The following is a 16,733-nucleotide window of genomic DNA, read 5'->3' on the forward strand; positions in this document are numbered from 1 at the left end:
TTTCAGTGGCAGAGGACTTTCTTCTAGCCTCTGCCTCCAGACCAGCTCTGGGGCCCATCCAGCCTCCTGTGCAATTGGCAACGGGGGTGCTTTAAAATTATATTGCACATTGAATTAACATCATCTAAGCTTCATTCATAGTTTTGTATTTCACTATATCCAGTCCGTACACAGAGCACATTTAGTTCAGTGTGCCTACTATTGTGTATTGATTATGGAAGCAGTAAGCACGAATCAGTGATAATGACTCTGAAACGTCGGTCATTTTATACGAGACTAGACGGCGCAGTACCCCTAGAAGGCTGTAATTTTCAGTTTTCCTTTATATGCCGGAAGTTCTGTGCTTATTCGTCTTTTATTGCATAAGTGCACGCAACTTTCGTCCATCATTGCAGGGCACTTATATCGGTGATGGAAGCAGTGTTTTAAGGTTATGGGACAAAATGTTTTCGGATTAGGCTGAGAACTTGCGCGTATTTTTTCTGTCTAACATATTTTTGCATAAGGTAAATCTATTGGATGTTGTTAATCAATAGGAAATCACGACAGATGTTTTCTGGTATGCTTGAATGTATACATTTTGCAAAGCTGTTTTCAGAATGTAATCATTTTTGCTGAAGGTCAATTTGAACACAGAAAACACGAAGTATGTGAGAGATTTTATTCATTTTGTTTCTCCGTGGGCTGTGAAAAAAATACTCGTTTAATATTTCTCTAATGAAAAGACTTTAAAATGTAGGTTTTGACACCGATAATTCCCATTTTTATTCAGAGTGCACATGTCTGTGGTGTTTTATATTCAATCGATATTCATTCCTTTAAAAGTTGACAACAATAGCATATTCCTTACCAACTGATTATGAATTACTTTCTTTTGAACAGTTTAAATTCCAAAAAGGGCTGAGGTACACAATTCTAACCATGCCTAAATGCAGTTCTTGCACTGTGAAATATCTGAATCTATCTCTTGCAACATTTGCTTTGGCAGTTGCAGAGAAAACAATCATGTACAGTTTTGAAGTACAGTTTAATGACAACATTTGTGTAATTGCTACCATTTTCAGTTCAAAAGAAAAAGTGAGGCAATGCTGTGAATTCCCATGTACAAAAGTAAAACAGATTTTGATATAGTTGTGTGAAAGATGAATTTCACTGACATGATTGACACATAATGTGTAAAAGTGAGAAAATGCTAGAGGAATAATCCATCTAAAAGGGAATATTGTTCAGGAGGCTTAAATGGCAATATTCTAGTAATTTAAGGGAAACAGTGGAACAGGAACATGGTTATAGAATGTTTTAACAGATTAACACATGGACTGCACAACAGGAGTTGGATCCTCACAGAGATGTGTCAGTTGGCCTTACAGTGTTGTGTTTTGTTGTAAGGACGACCACCATCAGCAGCATTTCATTACAGAGATTTGTGAGTATGCTGTGACGATACAGCAACAACAAAGTATTACTAAGTCATTGAGTTAAACTTTGAAGTACAAGTGAGGTGCATTCCTATGAGAACGTTGCTACAGAGGTTTGTAACTCAGTTTCAGTTTTTGATAGATGCTCTTTATATCACAAAAAGTAAGATGTTTATTTCATACATATTTATAGTATTTGTATGTATTTGATGTCTACTTTGTGAATACAACTTGATTTATATGTTCATGTCCTGTGGTAGGAAATACAGAAAAAATTAGTATACTTCCTATGTGCATACATTTACGGAACCAATTTCTTGTAGCACGAAAACCAATGAAAGAAATATTTAAATTTAGGTTAATATAAGTCAGTAATAGATTTTTTAAGAAATGATACAGTCACGTGCTATGGGTACTATATTTTATGTTTAACAGGATATTTTAAGTTTGCAAGATTGTTACTGGAACATGGGGCTGATCTCAATGTACAGGACAACAGCGGACGAATTGTCCTTCACATTGCTGCAGGACATTCTGGCAACAGCTCCATCTTGCTTAAGCTGTTTCTCCATCACAGATCCGTTGTTAATACAAGAAACATTGATAGCTGGACACCACTTCATGAAGCAGCGTACAATGGAAGTGTGGAATGCATGGAAGTGCTTGTGGGAAATGGTGCTGATGTGAATGCTGTGACAGATGATGGAGTTTCTGTATTACATGTTGCTGAGTTACAGAAACACAAGGATTGTGTAACATGGCTTCTGGATATTGGAGCTGATCGCAATAATGCTGCACATCACAGGACCTTGAGAAATTGTCCGCAAATGCAACATAGTGCAAACAACAGTGGTTGCTCAGGTACAAGGTACAGTAACAGTTTCAGAATCCCTCATTTGTCATTTACGTTATTAAGTTGAGAACATAAATTACATTTATCTGAAAATAATGGACCACTTGAAAAAATGTTCAGATGTAAGAAGTATGACGTAAGTGGGCACTTTATGGTATTATATAACAAGGAACTTTAAAATATGTATGCATGACTTGCCTAAGGAGCCACAATAGCTGTCATTTTAATGACTAGGCAATGGGCAGAACAACTGGATTCTGATTTCCTGCTGTTCAGGATTTTTTTTCATTGCGACAGTGTCCATGACAAGGAACTTCATGATTTATGCAGGTCACTTTAATAGAACTGTTAAAACAGTAAAATCTAGGAAGCTGCTTTAATATACTAGTGGTGTTGAACTTCTGGGCTTTGCTATCATACGATTAGTTTTAGTTGGGCTGTGAAGTTGATGAGGTTGTGATCAGGCATACGTATAGTTTGGGTGAGAGGGTAACATTGCAAACTAGATTGTGAGTATGGGATGTGTAGGAACTGAACAGGATAATGTTCAGTGGCAGGAATTGACCGTGTTGAACCTTCACATGTTAAACTGTCAGAGTCAGCTAGGTCTTTATTTATTTTGTTTATATTTTTTTCTACAATTTTATTATAGTAACTAAATTCTGTTTTGATCACTAACCATTGGAAATACAAAAATGTGTCAAGTCACATTTTTGTTTTGGTCTGGAAGTTTAATTATGTGTAGTCATCATCATCAGTAATTTCATGGATTGGGCCGACTGGTCCATTCTGCCTCCAGTATTATCGTAAACTGATCTTTTCGTCTCTTTCTCGGCTGCCTCACATTTCTTCTGCCTATAGGCCTGTGACAATATAATTATGTGTAGTAAAGTTTATTGTGAAGTTGACTATCTTCTGAGTTGTAGTGCCATGTAGTATGGTATAAGTTTACTTATATTTTAGATGTTCTTACTGCTTCCATTATTGCACTGATGATAGAAGCAGCAAGGGTCTCTGAAACATAGGTAAACTTTTACTAGACTACATGGTGCTGCAATCTAGAAGACAGCCATCTTTGTGTTCACTGCTGTGGTAACCTCAAATCCTAAAAAGTTTAATGTGAAGTGCATTAAGAATGTTTGGGTATTTTAATTTTAAGTGTGTGGCACATTTGCAGATTTTTCTGTGCACAGATTGAAGTTTTCACCTCTGCTGAAACCTCAAATTTGGAAATGTGGAAATTACTAGACGCCTACCATGGTTCAGAACTCGTGTTAATCTGCAGATCTCCTTCTGTGGCCATCATTCTCACTACTCTCCTTTCAATGAAACTAGTGAAATTTATGTTGTCCTTCACCTTGCTGAAGAGGCAGAGACTAGGAAGGTCGATTAAATGTACCAGAGGAATTTTCCATGGACATATTTCAGTGGTATGTATCATGTTAGATTTGCATTATTTCGTAAGATTGTTCCACGTGCTGTTGGCAAAAGACGGACTTCAGCTGGTGGTGCACAGATGTAGCAAAGTGCACTGTGGGTAACTTCCTGCTGTCAAAGCCTTGCTTTTCAATCACAAAGCAATGCACTTGATGCAGGATTTCACCTACAGTGGAGACTCTGACAATCCATTTGGAAGGAAAATATACGTTGCTGAAAACACTGCTGACAAATCGATTTTCTCATCAGATTCCATTTGTGTGATTGAATGATCTTGAACATGCAGATCTTCTGTGTTGAGGATCCTGTATTATTTCTTGCTTGGTGCGTTTGGGATGTGTGACAGGTGTGGGTTTTCTCCTGTTTTGCTCTTGACACTCTGCAATATAATCCCTGTTAATTCGTCCTTAAAATGACATTTTCTTAGCAAAGCAGGGAAAATAATATGCAAGCTGTTAATTTTTACATTTCTTTCTTATTTTACGTTTGTTTTTGATGAAGAAAATGTGCCAGCATTATGTATTGCTGCATGATGAGGTGAAATCTCTTGCCTTTGACCAGTACCACGTACTTTTTGAAGTGATTACTTATACACTACTGTATTAAAATGCTGTCCAAATTTTGTGAAACAATCTCAAATGTTAATGGTTGGCTGGATCTTAGGTTATTGTGTTCAGTGAACACTGAGCATCATGTCAGATTATTGTGTCTTGACAGATCGGCACAGTTTACAGCACAAGTAAAATATTGCAGCAGATTATTGTATTCATCATTAAATATCTTTCTGGGGTTACATTCATTTTCTTAATTCCAGAAATTTCAAAATTTTATATCTTGTAAACACATAAAAATGTCACATTTTTATTTATAAAATGTAATTTGCTTGAATGATATTATGTCTTAATTCTCTTTGTTTCGTGGTATTGCAGATTGTAGTTATCAAATTGATAAACTCATTTCAGCTTTTGTTAGTAGTATAAGGCATTGTATTTTTATATATAAAAAATGTAGACAAGTGAAGTGATTTTGCAGGCAATTTCAAATAAAGGTGGTAGTATTAATTTGAGCACACAGTCTTTGTTAAAAGATGCATTTAAGCTGCTAAGTTCATGATTGCATTGCTTTAGGCTGGAAGGAAGTAGGTAAGCTGAAACAGACTGTTAAAATAATAAGAATCACAAATTAATGCTCTCTTATTTCAGTTTATTAACGAACACTTATCTAATTCTAAATCATATATTTCCTTTAGTATTTCTGCAGGAAGGATCATTACTGATCTAAAATTACACATTGTTACATCAGATATGAATTAAGTTACCATGAATTTAAATACTAATACCTAATTTGCTGTGGATATCATTAGAACCTGCTTTCGTTATCATCATTAGCAGATGCCACAGTTTGTTTCTGCAGTACTGCGAACATATAGAGTTGGAAGCTATTTCTACAAACTGATATGCTGCATAATTTTAATTATAATACTCCTACATCTCATGGTGACAGGCCCCTGACTAAAAGGGAAGATACAACAAAATAACCGGTAAATATTATGTTCTTTTTCCCCTTCCTAATAACTATACCACTTCAGCAAAAAATACAGAGATAAAACTTGTCAGACTAGAAATTATAAAAAAAAACACGAAAATAATACATCAAAAACACTGTAAACTGTGAGAAGTTCCTGACATTAATGAGACTTTGATCTTTCATTGAAACATGGCTGAACTCCTCAGGCTATTTAAGAATTTCTTTATAGGTGACAGTAGGATTCACTGGACGTGCTATAAGAAGCTCTGCTTTTGTGGGTTGTTCATAATATTTTAATTATTCCATTATAATATTTTTTGTGATTGATATTAAAAGTAAATGAATCAGTGCTTTTGTTACTTTTGTCAGCGTAGGCCGGCAGTGATGGGGTTAAATTACTCTATAGTTTTAGGTAAGCACAAAAATTCTAAATATTTCTAATAGCTCATTTTTGCCTCTTCACCATAATTTCAGCAAGGAATTTCTTCTGGTCAGCGTATTAATATTATTTGAACAGTGTTTTTGGAAACATTAAAAGTACTGCTGCAAAATGTAAGAAGTTTCAGTTTTTAACACTTAATGGCGAACGTACTAAAGCACAATTTTTCTTATTGCTACAGACACTGATATTGCTATCTCTTACTTCATGTCCTATGTATCTGTTTCATCCTCTAGTTTCTGTCGTGGTGGTTGTGGTGGTGGCGGCGTTCCGATTCCCCCGGGTTACTTTTCGGTTTACTGATTGTTGAGTCTCCCTGTAACAGTGTAACAGATATTCAGAGCCATCAACTGTACTTCACACCAGAATGTCAATGTGTTTTATTCTGTATTTTAAGTCCCACATTTGCTATTAGGTCCACACAGATCTTACAGAATAGGAAAGCCATAGCAAATGTCTGTTTTAAAGCACTAATTCAGAATTTGCAATAAGAATTTCAGGGAAACTTCACCACCAAAATACCGAACAAATTATCTTAAGAGGAAAGACTTATACCTCATAGGTACCTTTTTACCTAGTTCAGTCCATATTGTGCTGTTGTCAACTTATAATGATTTTTTTCTTCCCAAGTAATACCAGAGGCAGTCTTAAAAGTAAATTGAAACTGCCTCCTCCCAAAGCCTATCCAACATACAATTCAGAATGTCTCTGTCGGCTCTCATTTGACATTATATAACCTGTGCAGATGGTAGTGCCCTTGAAGTGTCTACAAAACAGACCATATGTTTCTTCCTTGTAGTCACAGATTCTTGTTTACTGTGTTGTAATAGGAAACCTGTGCTCATATTCGTAAGATTTTCTAATCAAAATCATATGTCTTTAACTACTTATGAATCTGAGAAAATGGTAAGATTTGTATACAATAAATGTCTGTCCGTAGTAGGCTTACCCTAGTTTTTGTAATTTTTTTACTTTTGGTTTAATTTTATGCAAGCGTGAGGTCAACCTTTATAAGAATGCAGCATAATACTATAAGCCTTACTAATTCCAGGATTTTTTTAACGTATCCTTTGCCTCTCTCTGTCCTTTATATCATACTGAGTTGTGTTTTTACGGATTTCAAAATGACTTCCTTCATAAAATTGAATAAAATAATGTGTGTGCCCCACAAAAAGAGGTTTTTCAGACAACCAGCCACAACCACCAGGCCACAGAAGTTATTCAGGAATGTAAAAAGGCATGTGCAGTAACTCATACCATTTAAGTAGATGCTAGAAACTGTCTGCAGTATCAGACAATCTATGCAGCACATTGGATGGAGCAATTTACATAAATTTTCTTTGCAAGTTTTTAAAATAATTTATTTTTAAAACTAATGTTATCTTCTTTAGAGTGCAAGAATGTTTTACATTTATATATAGAGTATCTTTAAAAAAAATTCAGCAGGATTTCAATGTCTGAAACTGTACGTCGTTTGACTTATCCGTCATGTTAATATTACACAACAATTTCACTACTTAATTCAGAGCTGTAATTAAGTTTGATCTCTTCTGCATGTGGCTGGCATTGCTGTGTTGTTACTACTTGGTACTGTCTATGCAGGCACTTTTATCTGGAAGAGACAAGAAGTGTTGATCCTTAATCCACATTTGGTGTTTGTAATCCATTTGATAAGTAAACATGTGTTTTCATGAACAAAAACACTTGTATGCACAAATTCTGTTTTCCATGTAATAAACAGCTGCAAAATGTAGGGGATGTAGTTTCTGTGTGAAATTTGCGAAGATATTTATTGTGGTCTTCTACTAGAATTTCAGAGGAACATAGTGCCTTCATCTTCAGCACTGAAGATGGAGACATTGAATTCCTACAAAATGTTCATACCCACCTACAAGTCTACATATCATCACAACCCATAAGACCACTGTGGATGAATAATTTCTGTGCATTACACTTTCACATGAATTTATGTATCTGAAAGTTTGTCTAACCTTGTCTGTATATGGCTTCTCCTATTTCAATACTGGAAACAGATTTTTATTAAATTCAGCATGAGTAACCATAAGAGACTAACTTTCTGATACAGAACCTGCAGGTTCAACACTGCTGGTCTAAATAACTTTCATTCACACAATCCTGATAACATTAAAGAGATTTCCCCACCAAAACACTTATCTCTTCCATCTGATATACATGTCTGTCCACTTCAGTTTAATACCTTTGGAATTTCATGTGATAATCTGTGTGAGCAAGAGTGGAAAGGTGCTGTCTCTATTGCAATAGATATTCTTCATGTGTGTCTTGTGCAGTCTGAATGCTCCTAGATGTTATGACTAGCTCTGATGAAGGAATTAACATATTACCCACAAAACAAAGTACAACAACAAACATGTTGGAGCATTTTTAGTCCAATTGCATAATTTCTACTTCACTGTTTCTAAAACCGTACAAAGCTAATTTTAAACATTAATTATTTTAATTTTGTTCTCTGTACTCTTGTGTTTATTTATCAGAAATTGATTGTTGAGAGGATAGCATGGTTTTAGTAGTGGGTCTTGACTTTTTGATTACTTATTACAGACTATTCAATACATACTTTGTCTATCGAGATTTCTCTTACCCAATTAATGTTAGAGAAACATATCAACATAACGTTTATTATCTCAGATGAACCCCATTCAACTGAAAGGTTACAGATTGTGTGACATTAATCTCATATTGAAGTAATGCAAACAAAAACAATATTTCTTACAGAATTTGTAGGTATGTTTGTGATATATCTCCATACAAAATTTCTGGTGTCTAGCTCTGGTGGTTTATTAGTTATCATCATAAAACTGAAAGCTAAGTACAGATTTCATGCAGCCAATATATTGTTTCACTGTCTACTAAAAATAATTTATAAAAGGCAGGATCTTGATGAGCCAAGTGACTATAAAGTTCTCAAGAAGGATTCTACTCTGTGAGGTTAAGTAGCACTGCAGTGCTTAATACACAAAAATACTGTCAGGTTCTTACCTGAAGCTTGAGGCCTCCTCCTTCATGTTTCTGGGGTGTGCTGCCACCTCCAGCTTGCAGGAACTCCTCTGAGCCTGGGGGCAGGCTCTGGTACCCCTGATGTACTGCCATCTTGATGCTTCTTTCCTTGTTGTCTGTAGCTGTCTCATCATCATCTCCAGCTGTTGCTTCCTTGCTTGCAAACAGCTTGCTCAGGAATGACTGTGTCTTTCCTATGTAGTAATCAGGACCAAGTGGAGCTCCAGCAGCGGTGTCAGGTATCCAGAAGGATGGGTCAACTACTGTAGGTGCAGGATAAGGTAGCGTTGGTTTGATAGCCCGAACATATTTTGGAACTTGCTGGGTCAGAGTGGCTTGTCCACTAGTTTGACTGGATGTGGAAGAATTAGAAAGTTCAATAAGTTTACTTCTGATGAGGTCAATGAGGGTTGTTCCATTTTTGGTTTGTGACGTTGCAGCCGTGGTTTTAATTTCTGGTGTAGTGGGAATAGTAGCTGTCGTGGCAACAGCTGCAGCAATCGCTTCACTAACGGCCTCATTCAGTGCCTCTGTAACATCCTTCTCCAGCTGTGTAAGTGTGTCAAACACTTGACCTAGAAATTCAACTTTCTTTTGGAATGGTTCAGGATCTGGAGTTGGTTTTGGTGTAGTAGTTGTAGCAGCAACTTTAGCCCATGGTGCAAATGGTCCTCCAACACCAAATGGCCCACCAGGTCCGAATGGAGGACCAGGCTTCTTTGTGGGTGCAGATGTTGCAGCTGCTTCCTTCTGCTTTGCCAGGAGTTCAGCCAAAGTGTCCAGAATGTTGTTCTTTATTCCACCCATCTCTGAAATGATGGTGTTTATAACCTTGTCCTTGGCACTGAGAAGTGCATCTACTGGAAGCTGTTGAGCAGCACCAGATGAAGTGTCATTATCTCCATCAGTGCTCCTTCGTGTAAAAGGTCCACTTTCATCTGTTGCTCGAGTATCAGTTTTATCCTCCAAGTTTGTAGTACTGTCGTATACTCCATTTACATCTCCAAGAAAGTTTTTAAGGTCTTCAGTTGCTGTCTTATCAGCAACCGCCAGTGTCCGCTTGGCTGCTGTAGCTTCATCACTTGTGTTGTTGATGATAGCAGTAAAGAACTTGTCCAAGAAGTCAGCTACCTTCTGTTGATACTCTGTGATAGGGTCAAGGGTTGGCTGTGGAGTTGTTACTGGAGCAGGAGTGACCGTAATGTTGAGGGTGCTGAAAAGCGTGTTGAGGAAGGCTGTCTTCTTATCAACAAATTGTGCTGGATCCACGACAGGAATTGAAGGGCCAAAGAGGCCAACTGGTTTTGTAACAGTTGTAGGTACCCAGAACCCGGGTGGGACAATAGTGGGTTTCACAGTGGGCGCTGGTGGAGGAGTGGCAAAAGCAGGGATGAACTGAAGCCAGAAACTTGAGGGAATACCCGTTGAGGAATCAGTTGCAGAGTCATCAGGAGCTACAGCTCGAGTGGTCACGTCAGATTTATCCTCCAAGTTTGTAGTACTGTCATATACTCCATTTACATCTCCAAGAAAGTTTTTAAGGTCTTCAGTTGCTGTCTTATTAGCAACCGCCAGTGTCCGCTTGGCTGCTGTAGCTTCATCACTTGTATTGTTGATGACAGCAGTAAAGAGCTTATCCAGGAAGTCCGCTACCTTCTGTTGATACTCTGTGATAGGGTCAAGGGTTGGCTGTGGAGTTGTTACTGGAGCAGGAGTGACCGTAATGTTGAGGGTGCTGAAAAGCGTGTTGAGGAAGGCTGTCTTCTTATCAACAAATTGTGCTGGATCCACGACAGGAATTGAAGGGCCAAAGAGGCCAACTGGTTTTGTAACAGTTGTAGGTACCCAGAACCCGGGTGGGACAATAGTGGGTTTCACAGTGGGCGCTGGTGGAGGAGTGGCAAAAGCAGGGATGAACTGAAGCCAGAAACTTGAGGGAATATCCGTTGAGGAATCAGTTGCAGAGACATCAGGAGCTACAGCTCGAGTGGCCACGTCAGATGTGCTACTAAGGCTACTAAACAAGTCATTGAGGAATTTTGTCTTCTTATCCAGGAAAAGAGATGGGTCTACAACTGGAGCCACTGGTCCACCTGCTGATGAACCATCTGCATATGGGCTCCAGTATTCTGGTGGCACGATCGTTGGCTTCACAGGAGGAACTACAGCAGCAGGAGGTCCCCAAATTGAGGGTGGTCCAACTACAAGACGAGGCTGAGCCGAGACAGTTGCTTCTTGTTCGGGTTCAGGCTCTGATAAGGCCCTCTTGGAATCTAGAGAAGAGGATGCTGTATCAGTATCCAGTGTGGTACCCAAAAGTGACTTCTTCTCGGCAAAGAAACCAGGAGGTGATATGACTCCTCCTGATATCCAGGGGGGGATGAAAGATGGCATACCTGCTGGAGCAGGAGCAACCCCAGAGCCAAAAAGATTGTTTAGAAGTTCAGCTTTCTTTCCAATGAAGATGTTTGGATCCACAAATGGAGCTACCATCGCTGGTTTTACTGGAAGGAATGGTTTCAATGACAGGTATGGGCTCATTGGATTAGTGGCAAGTTTGGGGGGAATAGCGTTGTAAATGGCGTTAACGTCACCTGCCGAACTCGGATCATCTGCAGGATAGGCAGCAGCTCGTTTCTGGGCTACGAAGAAATGACAAATAATGTCACTTTCTTTTCATGACACTTCGATCTCTGTCAGAAGTGTGTCTAAAATTAAAATTCCTATAAATATAATTTAAAATTGTTATTCCTGTCTTTCATGCTTAACCAGACAGAATTCAGTTATGGATTAAGTAGAGTTTCCTTTCTTTTTATAAACTTGAATAGATTGCATATGTGATTCACGTGTTTCCATTTGTTCTATCTCATTGCATCGTTGATAATTTGCTGTGAGAATAACACTCATCACTTTTCTCAATGTACAGGAAATGTTTTCACTGTTAATGGCAAGGCCCATAATACTTCCTGTTAGTACTTGTTCACTCTCTGTTTAAGCATCATGCCATGGGGTAGAGCTGCATGCATTCTTAACCAGCTTCGTATACTGACCGCTTTTTCCCAGGAACAACCCCTCTCCCCTCAAACACATTGGATGATGATAAAATTTGTTTAGCAGAAAGCACTTTTTGGAGATGATCTAGAAATCCCCTTGCCCTCTACTGTATTCATAAGAGCCCGCCATGGTCCCTGTGCTAAGCCAGATGAATTCAATCTACACCCGGCCACTCTATTTACATAACATCCGTTTTAATAGTACCTTCCCATCTATGTCAGGGTCTTCCTAGTGGTCTATTCCCTTCAGGCTTTACAATAAAAATTTTGTACATAATTTCTCTTCTCCCTCATGCAAGGAATGTGTGCAACGCGTTTCAACTTGATTTCGTCATTCTAAAAATATTTGGTGAAAGTACAACTTATGAAGAAGTTTCCTCAGTGTGCAGTTTTTTCTCTCCCCGTTCTCCTGTCCCTTGGGGGGGGGGGGGGGGGGGTCCCCCGGATATTCTCTCATACATTCTCAATCTGTGGTCTTCCCCCTGACATGAGACCCATACAAAACAGTGGGTAAAATTAAGAGATTTGAAGTCCTCGTGGAAGCGAAGGTAAAATTGTAGTTTTGCATGTTTTAATCTTCGAGGTTTAGGACGGAAGATTCTAAATGGCGTGGAAGTAAGCATTGCCCATATTAAATGTGCCCTTAATTTCTTGATGAATGCAATTTTGATTTATTTCCATCATTCTCAGATATTTTAACTTTTCCACATTGTGCAGGATTTATTTGCTATCTTCGTATTATGATTTTGTCTTGCTTTCTGGTGACACGAGGTGAACAAATACTTCATTTGCTTTGCGTTTAATTCCAGAAGAAAATTATAAAGATATATCTGCCTTTTTTATGCTTTATTTACTGATGCTGTCAATGGCTTAGACTGTATCATAAGATGCTTAACGAATAATGAAGTACAAAGGATGTGAAGGAAGCAGTGATGGCCTACTTTAAGGTACTTTCCTGGCATTGATTGGGACTGAGTAAAACAGTGAAAATCAATCTGGGCAACTGGCCTCTGGGCTGAGATTTTGACACTGGACCTCCCAGACAGGAAGTAGCTGTGCTAACCGTCCACTGTTACATTTAGCGTCTAACTTAACATTTTTAAGAAAGAACTTGTTTTAGTTTTAATCTTATTCAGTGAGAAATGTATGGAGCAGTGACACGAACTGAAGTTGCAGGGAATTTACCAACCTTCTCTCACCTCACATCGTCTTCTAGAAATATTTATCGCTAAATCTAGTTGGAAGTGAAGTGTTTGAAGAATTATGACCGTACTAATGTTAATATATTACTTTTTTTATTAATTCCAAAACTTTTCCTTGTTATAAAATATTAATTGTGAATATGAATTGGAAATAATGTCAACGGCAGTGGTCTTGGCCAATTTTAATATATTTTTATGGTATGTCAGGAAGACAGAGGAAAATCACGAAAAAAACTGTTGGTATAGTAGGTTTCTGAGCCCAGAACACAACTATGACACGTTAAAAGTATAAAAGATTTTCACTGCTATTAAAATTTTTAATTGTGGTATTTTAAAAACGTGGTTCTTGCTAGAAATTATTTTGCTACACGTACAGAGACTGTTGACAGTAAACTAAAGTCGAGCGGCTTACCTTCTGGAAGAAATTGATGCCAGTCGTAAGCAGCCGCTGCAGTGGGCTTAAGTTTTGGGAGTGAAGCTACACTTTTGAAAGTGACCACACCTAACGCGAAAACGCCCAACACAATCACAGAAAACACCTTCATTTTGCCAATAATTAGTGGCTTCTGGAACATTTCTGTGGCTGTGTTGTGTTTTATATGTGGTAATAAGGCAGTGTTAATGTCGATGTTGTCACGTGGGATGGCAGGTCGGTGCCTTCATCGGAGGGGGGGATAATAAGACGCCGAACACATGTGTGGTCTTGTGATCTGTCTCGGCGGATGGAAACGGATTTGATCGTCGACCACCTGTGCAATTACAAATTGTATCGTACACCGCCGGATTGGTTTTGTCTCCGTCCACAAGTAAATGTAACTTTGTAGCCCAAATAAATTAGAATTTAGGGGGCACAAACTTTTACCATGCGCAAGCTCTCATTTCATTTTGGATATCAACTAAAACCTTCAGAGAGGAAGGGGGCACGAACAACACGTTCTTCTATATAACCTACGTTCCATGTTCGTCCGATGTTTCGTAAAAATATGAACATTTTATTTACGTTTGAATGGTTAAGGATTTATTTTTGGGGGCTTGAGAGTTTGGAAATAAGTTTAATTAGTTACTAATTTGTAGATGAGGTAAATATTCCCTGTATATATGCACTGCGCCTCTAAACACCACAACCCCTAATATTGGCAAGCACGTAAAACAAGCAACTGTCAACAATGTATGTTAAAGTTTAAATTATGGAAGAATTAGCGGGTCGATTGGTAAGTAAGCTTTAATTGTTTACGGTAATTTATAATTCTCAGATCATTTAATAACCTCTACGAAATTTATCCATATTCCATGTTTCTGTTTCGAGCGTATCCCCTTGTAAATTATAATACATCTATCTAATATATACACACAGATATTTTACGTGAAGAATGCTCAATAAATTATTCATAATGCTTGTCCGGATAAATATCCACAACTGAACGAAACATTGGTGAATGGTAAATGAAATGAAGTAAGTGTCTTGCTGTTCTGAGGGAATCAGGTGGCTTATTATTCGTATCATTTACAATTTTCAAGACTTGCCGCAATAATGTCCTTCCCCATTGTTTCCATGCCCTTCACATTCCCCTTGTTATTTTGCCTCTGATGCAGCAGTGTCAGAACACAACATTAGATTTAAAATATTCGTTTCCCCTGGTTCCATTTTCAATGAGTTTTACTTTAAAGATTTGCACCATTGTTTGAACACATACTTGGTATGTTTGAACTTAGAAAGAACGTGCCAATGAAGAAGGCCAGTGAAATCAAATAGAGAATATATTTTTATAACGCATTATTAAAATGTATTATGACGTCACTGAAAAATGTGCATTCCAGAGTAAACGTATATTCCTGTCATCTGTTTAATGCCCCAGAGTTGTAGTTTGTTGTGTGTCGCTTCTAACGAAAGTAGAATTTTAGTTCAATTTCGTATATAGAAGGCATTAGGAATTAACAGTGTTACCAGATTTCGTATCCAAGTGTTGAGAGTGGCATTTTGTGAGTTTAGTTTCTTTATAGCGACACGTATAACACTTCCGGTTCCGTTGCTTCGATGTGGAAAAAGTTTGATTTTTCATTCGTATTTCGTATAGCGCTGGTACTGTTATGCAGAATTGATTTCATTACGACAGGGAAATTGATTATTCAGTTTTAATTTATTCATTACATGGTAATAATATGCATTTTGAGCAGAACTATGAAATGTTAAATAGGGCGTTGTTATATTATGCATGTCAGTATCTTAAATAATGGATGCGTTACGCATTCAATTTGCGTGGACATTGTTGAGATTTGTAACACACTAAAAATAAGTGAGTACATGCAAAAGCAGATATTGCAGAACAGTGTTTAATAAAACAATTCTAGTATGTGTTGTTTTTTTACATCGGTACCTTCAGTAGTGTAGGTGTGCAATAATGCATTTAATATTAGGCTTTAGCTGCTTTGGACTAGAATTACGATCGGTCAGAGGCCTGTGGCAGGGATACTAAGGATCGATTGTTATTATTACTATTCTCAATTTATCACTTTGAATAAGCAAGAATAGATTAAAGAACTTCTTTGTATAGTTCATTGAAGTTCTGTGAATGACAAAATTTGTTATAATTCCTGCATACATTTCTGAAGTTACTGCATAGCAGACGTCATTAATCTTGTTGTTGCCAACCGGCTTGTGACACAGGATTGATTACGAAATGAGAAGCATTTTTATTCACCGTTTGATCTCTTAGACACATGCTGTTTCATTATCATGCGCCATTTATTTTTATCTGTGTCGATAATCGTAACGGTACCTCAAACTGCCATCTGGAAATGTCGCTTATGTTCGACATTGATGGAAGAAATGCGTTTCTGGAATTTCGAAAGCTCCGCACACAGTTATCGAGGCCGAATTAATTTTAAGTCATGTTTTTGTAAGGTTGTGGGTAATTAGGAACAGAATTTAAGTGTATACTTAGATTAGTTTATCAATTACATTGGTACAAGACGATGATTTTGATTTCAGTGCTGGCCAGCTAACCAATCCATGAAAACCAGATGATTTATAGATTGTTAAAATAATTAGAAATGGGGAAACACTGATGTGCAGTATCGTATTGTCATAATCAAACAATTTAATTCCGAGCATCGAAGGTAAAAAAGGTCTTAATTGCAATTTACACACTCTTATATCAGTTATTGTAATAAAATCCTTGAAGTACTGCATTCAGTCACTACTACCACGTGATACAGAATTAGGTACGGGGATTTATTAGTATTATTTACTACAATTTTGCTCTACTAAAAAAATATGTAATTCAAATGATATCCTGCCATTTGGAATGGAGGCATATTCGAAAAGTCAGAGCATACACAACTGCTCTAGTATTAAAATTCTCCAACTTACTGTATGCGTAAGATTTGAGGTTTTCACAGCAGTGAATATGAAGTCACATCGACCAGACTACGCAGCGCAACAACCCAGAAGACAGAAATCTTCTTAACTGTATGTGATTTGTTTGCTTATGGATTGTTTTTTGTTTAATGTTTTTCATCTAGAAGGTGCACCAGATTCTAAGCCAGTGAATACGGTGGAAATGTTGAAGTCCCAAGATTATTTTCAGACTGAATTATTAGAAATCCCGCATACTTCAGGATTATGAGTTGTATGAATATGTAGGAGATTTTTTAAAATCAACCTTAAATGAAGTTTCTTCGAACGCAGAAGACCCAGGTCAGTAGATCAGTTGTTGGCAGAAATGCATTGTAATAAAGTGTGAGATGCATTCCTCGGACAAATACCAA

General features: G+C 37.5%; 2 protein-coding genes and 1 long non-coding RNA gene across 10 annotated transcripts in view; 2 read left to right on the plus strand and 1 right to left on the minus strand.

Annotated features, from left to right (window-relative positions):
• LOC110840564 (uncharacterized) lies at window positions 1–5,245 on the plus strand. Of its 4 annotated transcripts, none has more exons than XM_087343022.1 (3): window positions 1–1,426; window positions 1,996–2,286; window positions 3,449–5,245. In XM_087343022.1, exons 2-3 carry the CDS (start codon window positions 2,072–2,074, stop codon window positions 3,810–3,812), a joined length of 579 nt encoding a protein of 192 aa, XP_087199148.1. In that variant the 5' UTR covers window positions 1–1,426; window positions 1,996–2,071; the 3' UTR covers window positions 3,813–5,245. The 4 variants fall into 4 exon arrangements, with proteins under 4 accessions (XP_087199148.1, XP_087199150.1, XP_087199149.1 ...); XM_087343024.1 differs by having other exon boundaries at window positions 1,854–2,286; window positions 3,465–3,702; XM_087343023.1 differs by having other exon boundaries at window positions 1,854–2,279; window positions 3,449–3,702.
• On the minus strand, window positions 4,891–13,555 carry LOC110840545 (uncharacterized). Of its 3 annotated transcripts, none has more exons than XM_022085642.2 (4): window positions 13,378–13,555; window positions 11,107–11,352; window positions 8,693–10,983; window positions 4,891–5,990 (listed from the first exon to the last, which is right to left on the minus strand). In XM_022085642.2, exons 1-4 carry the CDS (start codon window positions 13,538–13,540, stop codon window positions 5,907–5,909), a joined length of 2,784 nt encoding a protein of 927 aa, XP_021941334.2. In that variant the 5' UTR covers window positions 13,541–13,555; the 3' UTR covers window positions 4,891–5,906. The 3 variants fall into 3 exon arrangements, with proteins under 3 accessions (XP_021941334.2, XP_021941336.2, XP_021941335.2); XM_022085643.2 differs by lacking the exon at window positions 4,891–5,990 and adding an exon at window positions 7,009–7,286; XM_022085644.2 differs by lacking the exon at window positions 11,107–11,352.
• The window catches only part of LOC110840552 (uncharacterized), a 13,486-nt gene continuing 7,850 nt past the window's right edge, over window positions 11,098–16,733 (plus strand). Inside the window, exons 1-3 of one of the 3 annotated variants that reach the window (XR_015533673.1) lie at window positions 13,701–15,862; window positions 15,955–16,082; window positions 16,488–16,662. This is a non-coding gene — a long non-coding RNA (uncharacterized LOC110840552). Of the gene's footprint in view, window positions 11,240–13,700; window positions 15,863–15,954; window positions 16,083–16,487; window positions 16,663–16,733 lie in introns of those variants that run through there. The other 2 variants (XR_015533674.1, XR_002546905.2) reach the window with 2 other exon arrangements.

Source organism: Zootermopsis nevadensis, unplaced genomic scaffold, assembly GCF_977971745.1.
Source record: "Zootermopsis nevadensis isolate Lab colony 2312 unplaced genomic scaffold, Znev_1.0 Znev_ptg000004l, whole genome shotgun sequence".
Taxonomy (NCBI): domain Eukaryota; kingdom Metazoa; phylum Arthropoda; class Insecta; order Blattodea; family Termopsidae; genus Zootermopsis; species Zootermopsis nevadensis.

What these genes read in the sequence shown, in the direction of transcription:
- LOC110840564 (XM_087343022.1), top strand. Translation starts at nt 2,072, where the DNA reads ATGGAAGTGCTTGTGGGAAATGGTGCTGATGTGAATGCTGTGACAGAT. An exon ending in AGTGGTTGCTCAGGTACAAG is followed by an intron (nt 2,287 to 3,448) that starts GTACAGTAACAG and finishes GCACATTTGCAG; the next exon opens with ATTTTTCTGTGCACAGATTG.
- LOC110840545 (XM_022085642.2), bottom strand. Translation starts at nt 13,540, where the DNA reads ATGTTCCAGAAGCCACTAATTATTGGCAAAATGAAGGTGTTTTCTGTG. An exon ending in GCATCAATTTCTTCCAGAAG is followed by an intron (nt 11,353 to 13,377) that starts GTAAGCCGCTCG and finishes ATTTCTTCGTAG; the next exon opens with CCCAGAAACGAGCTGCTGCC. An exon ending in GGTTGCTCCTGCTCCAGCAG is followed by an intron (nt 10,984 to 11,106) that starts GTATGCCATCTT and finishes CCTCTTCTCTAG; the next exon opens with ATTCCAAGAGGGCCTTATCA.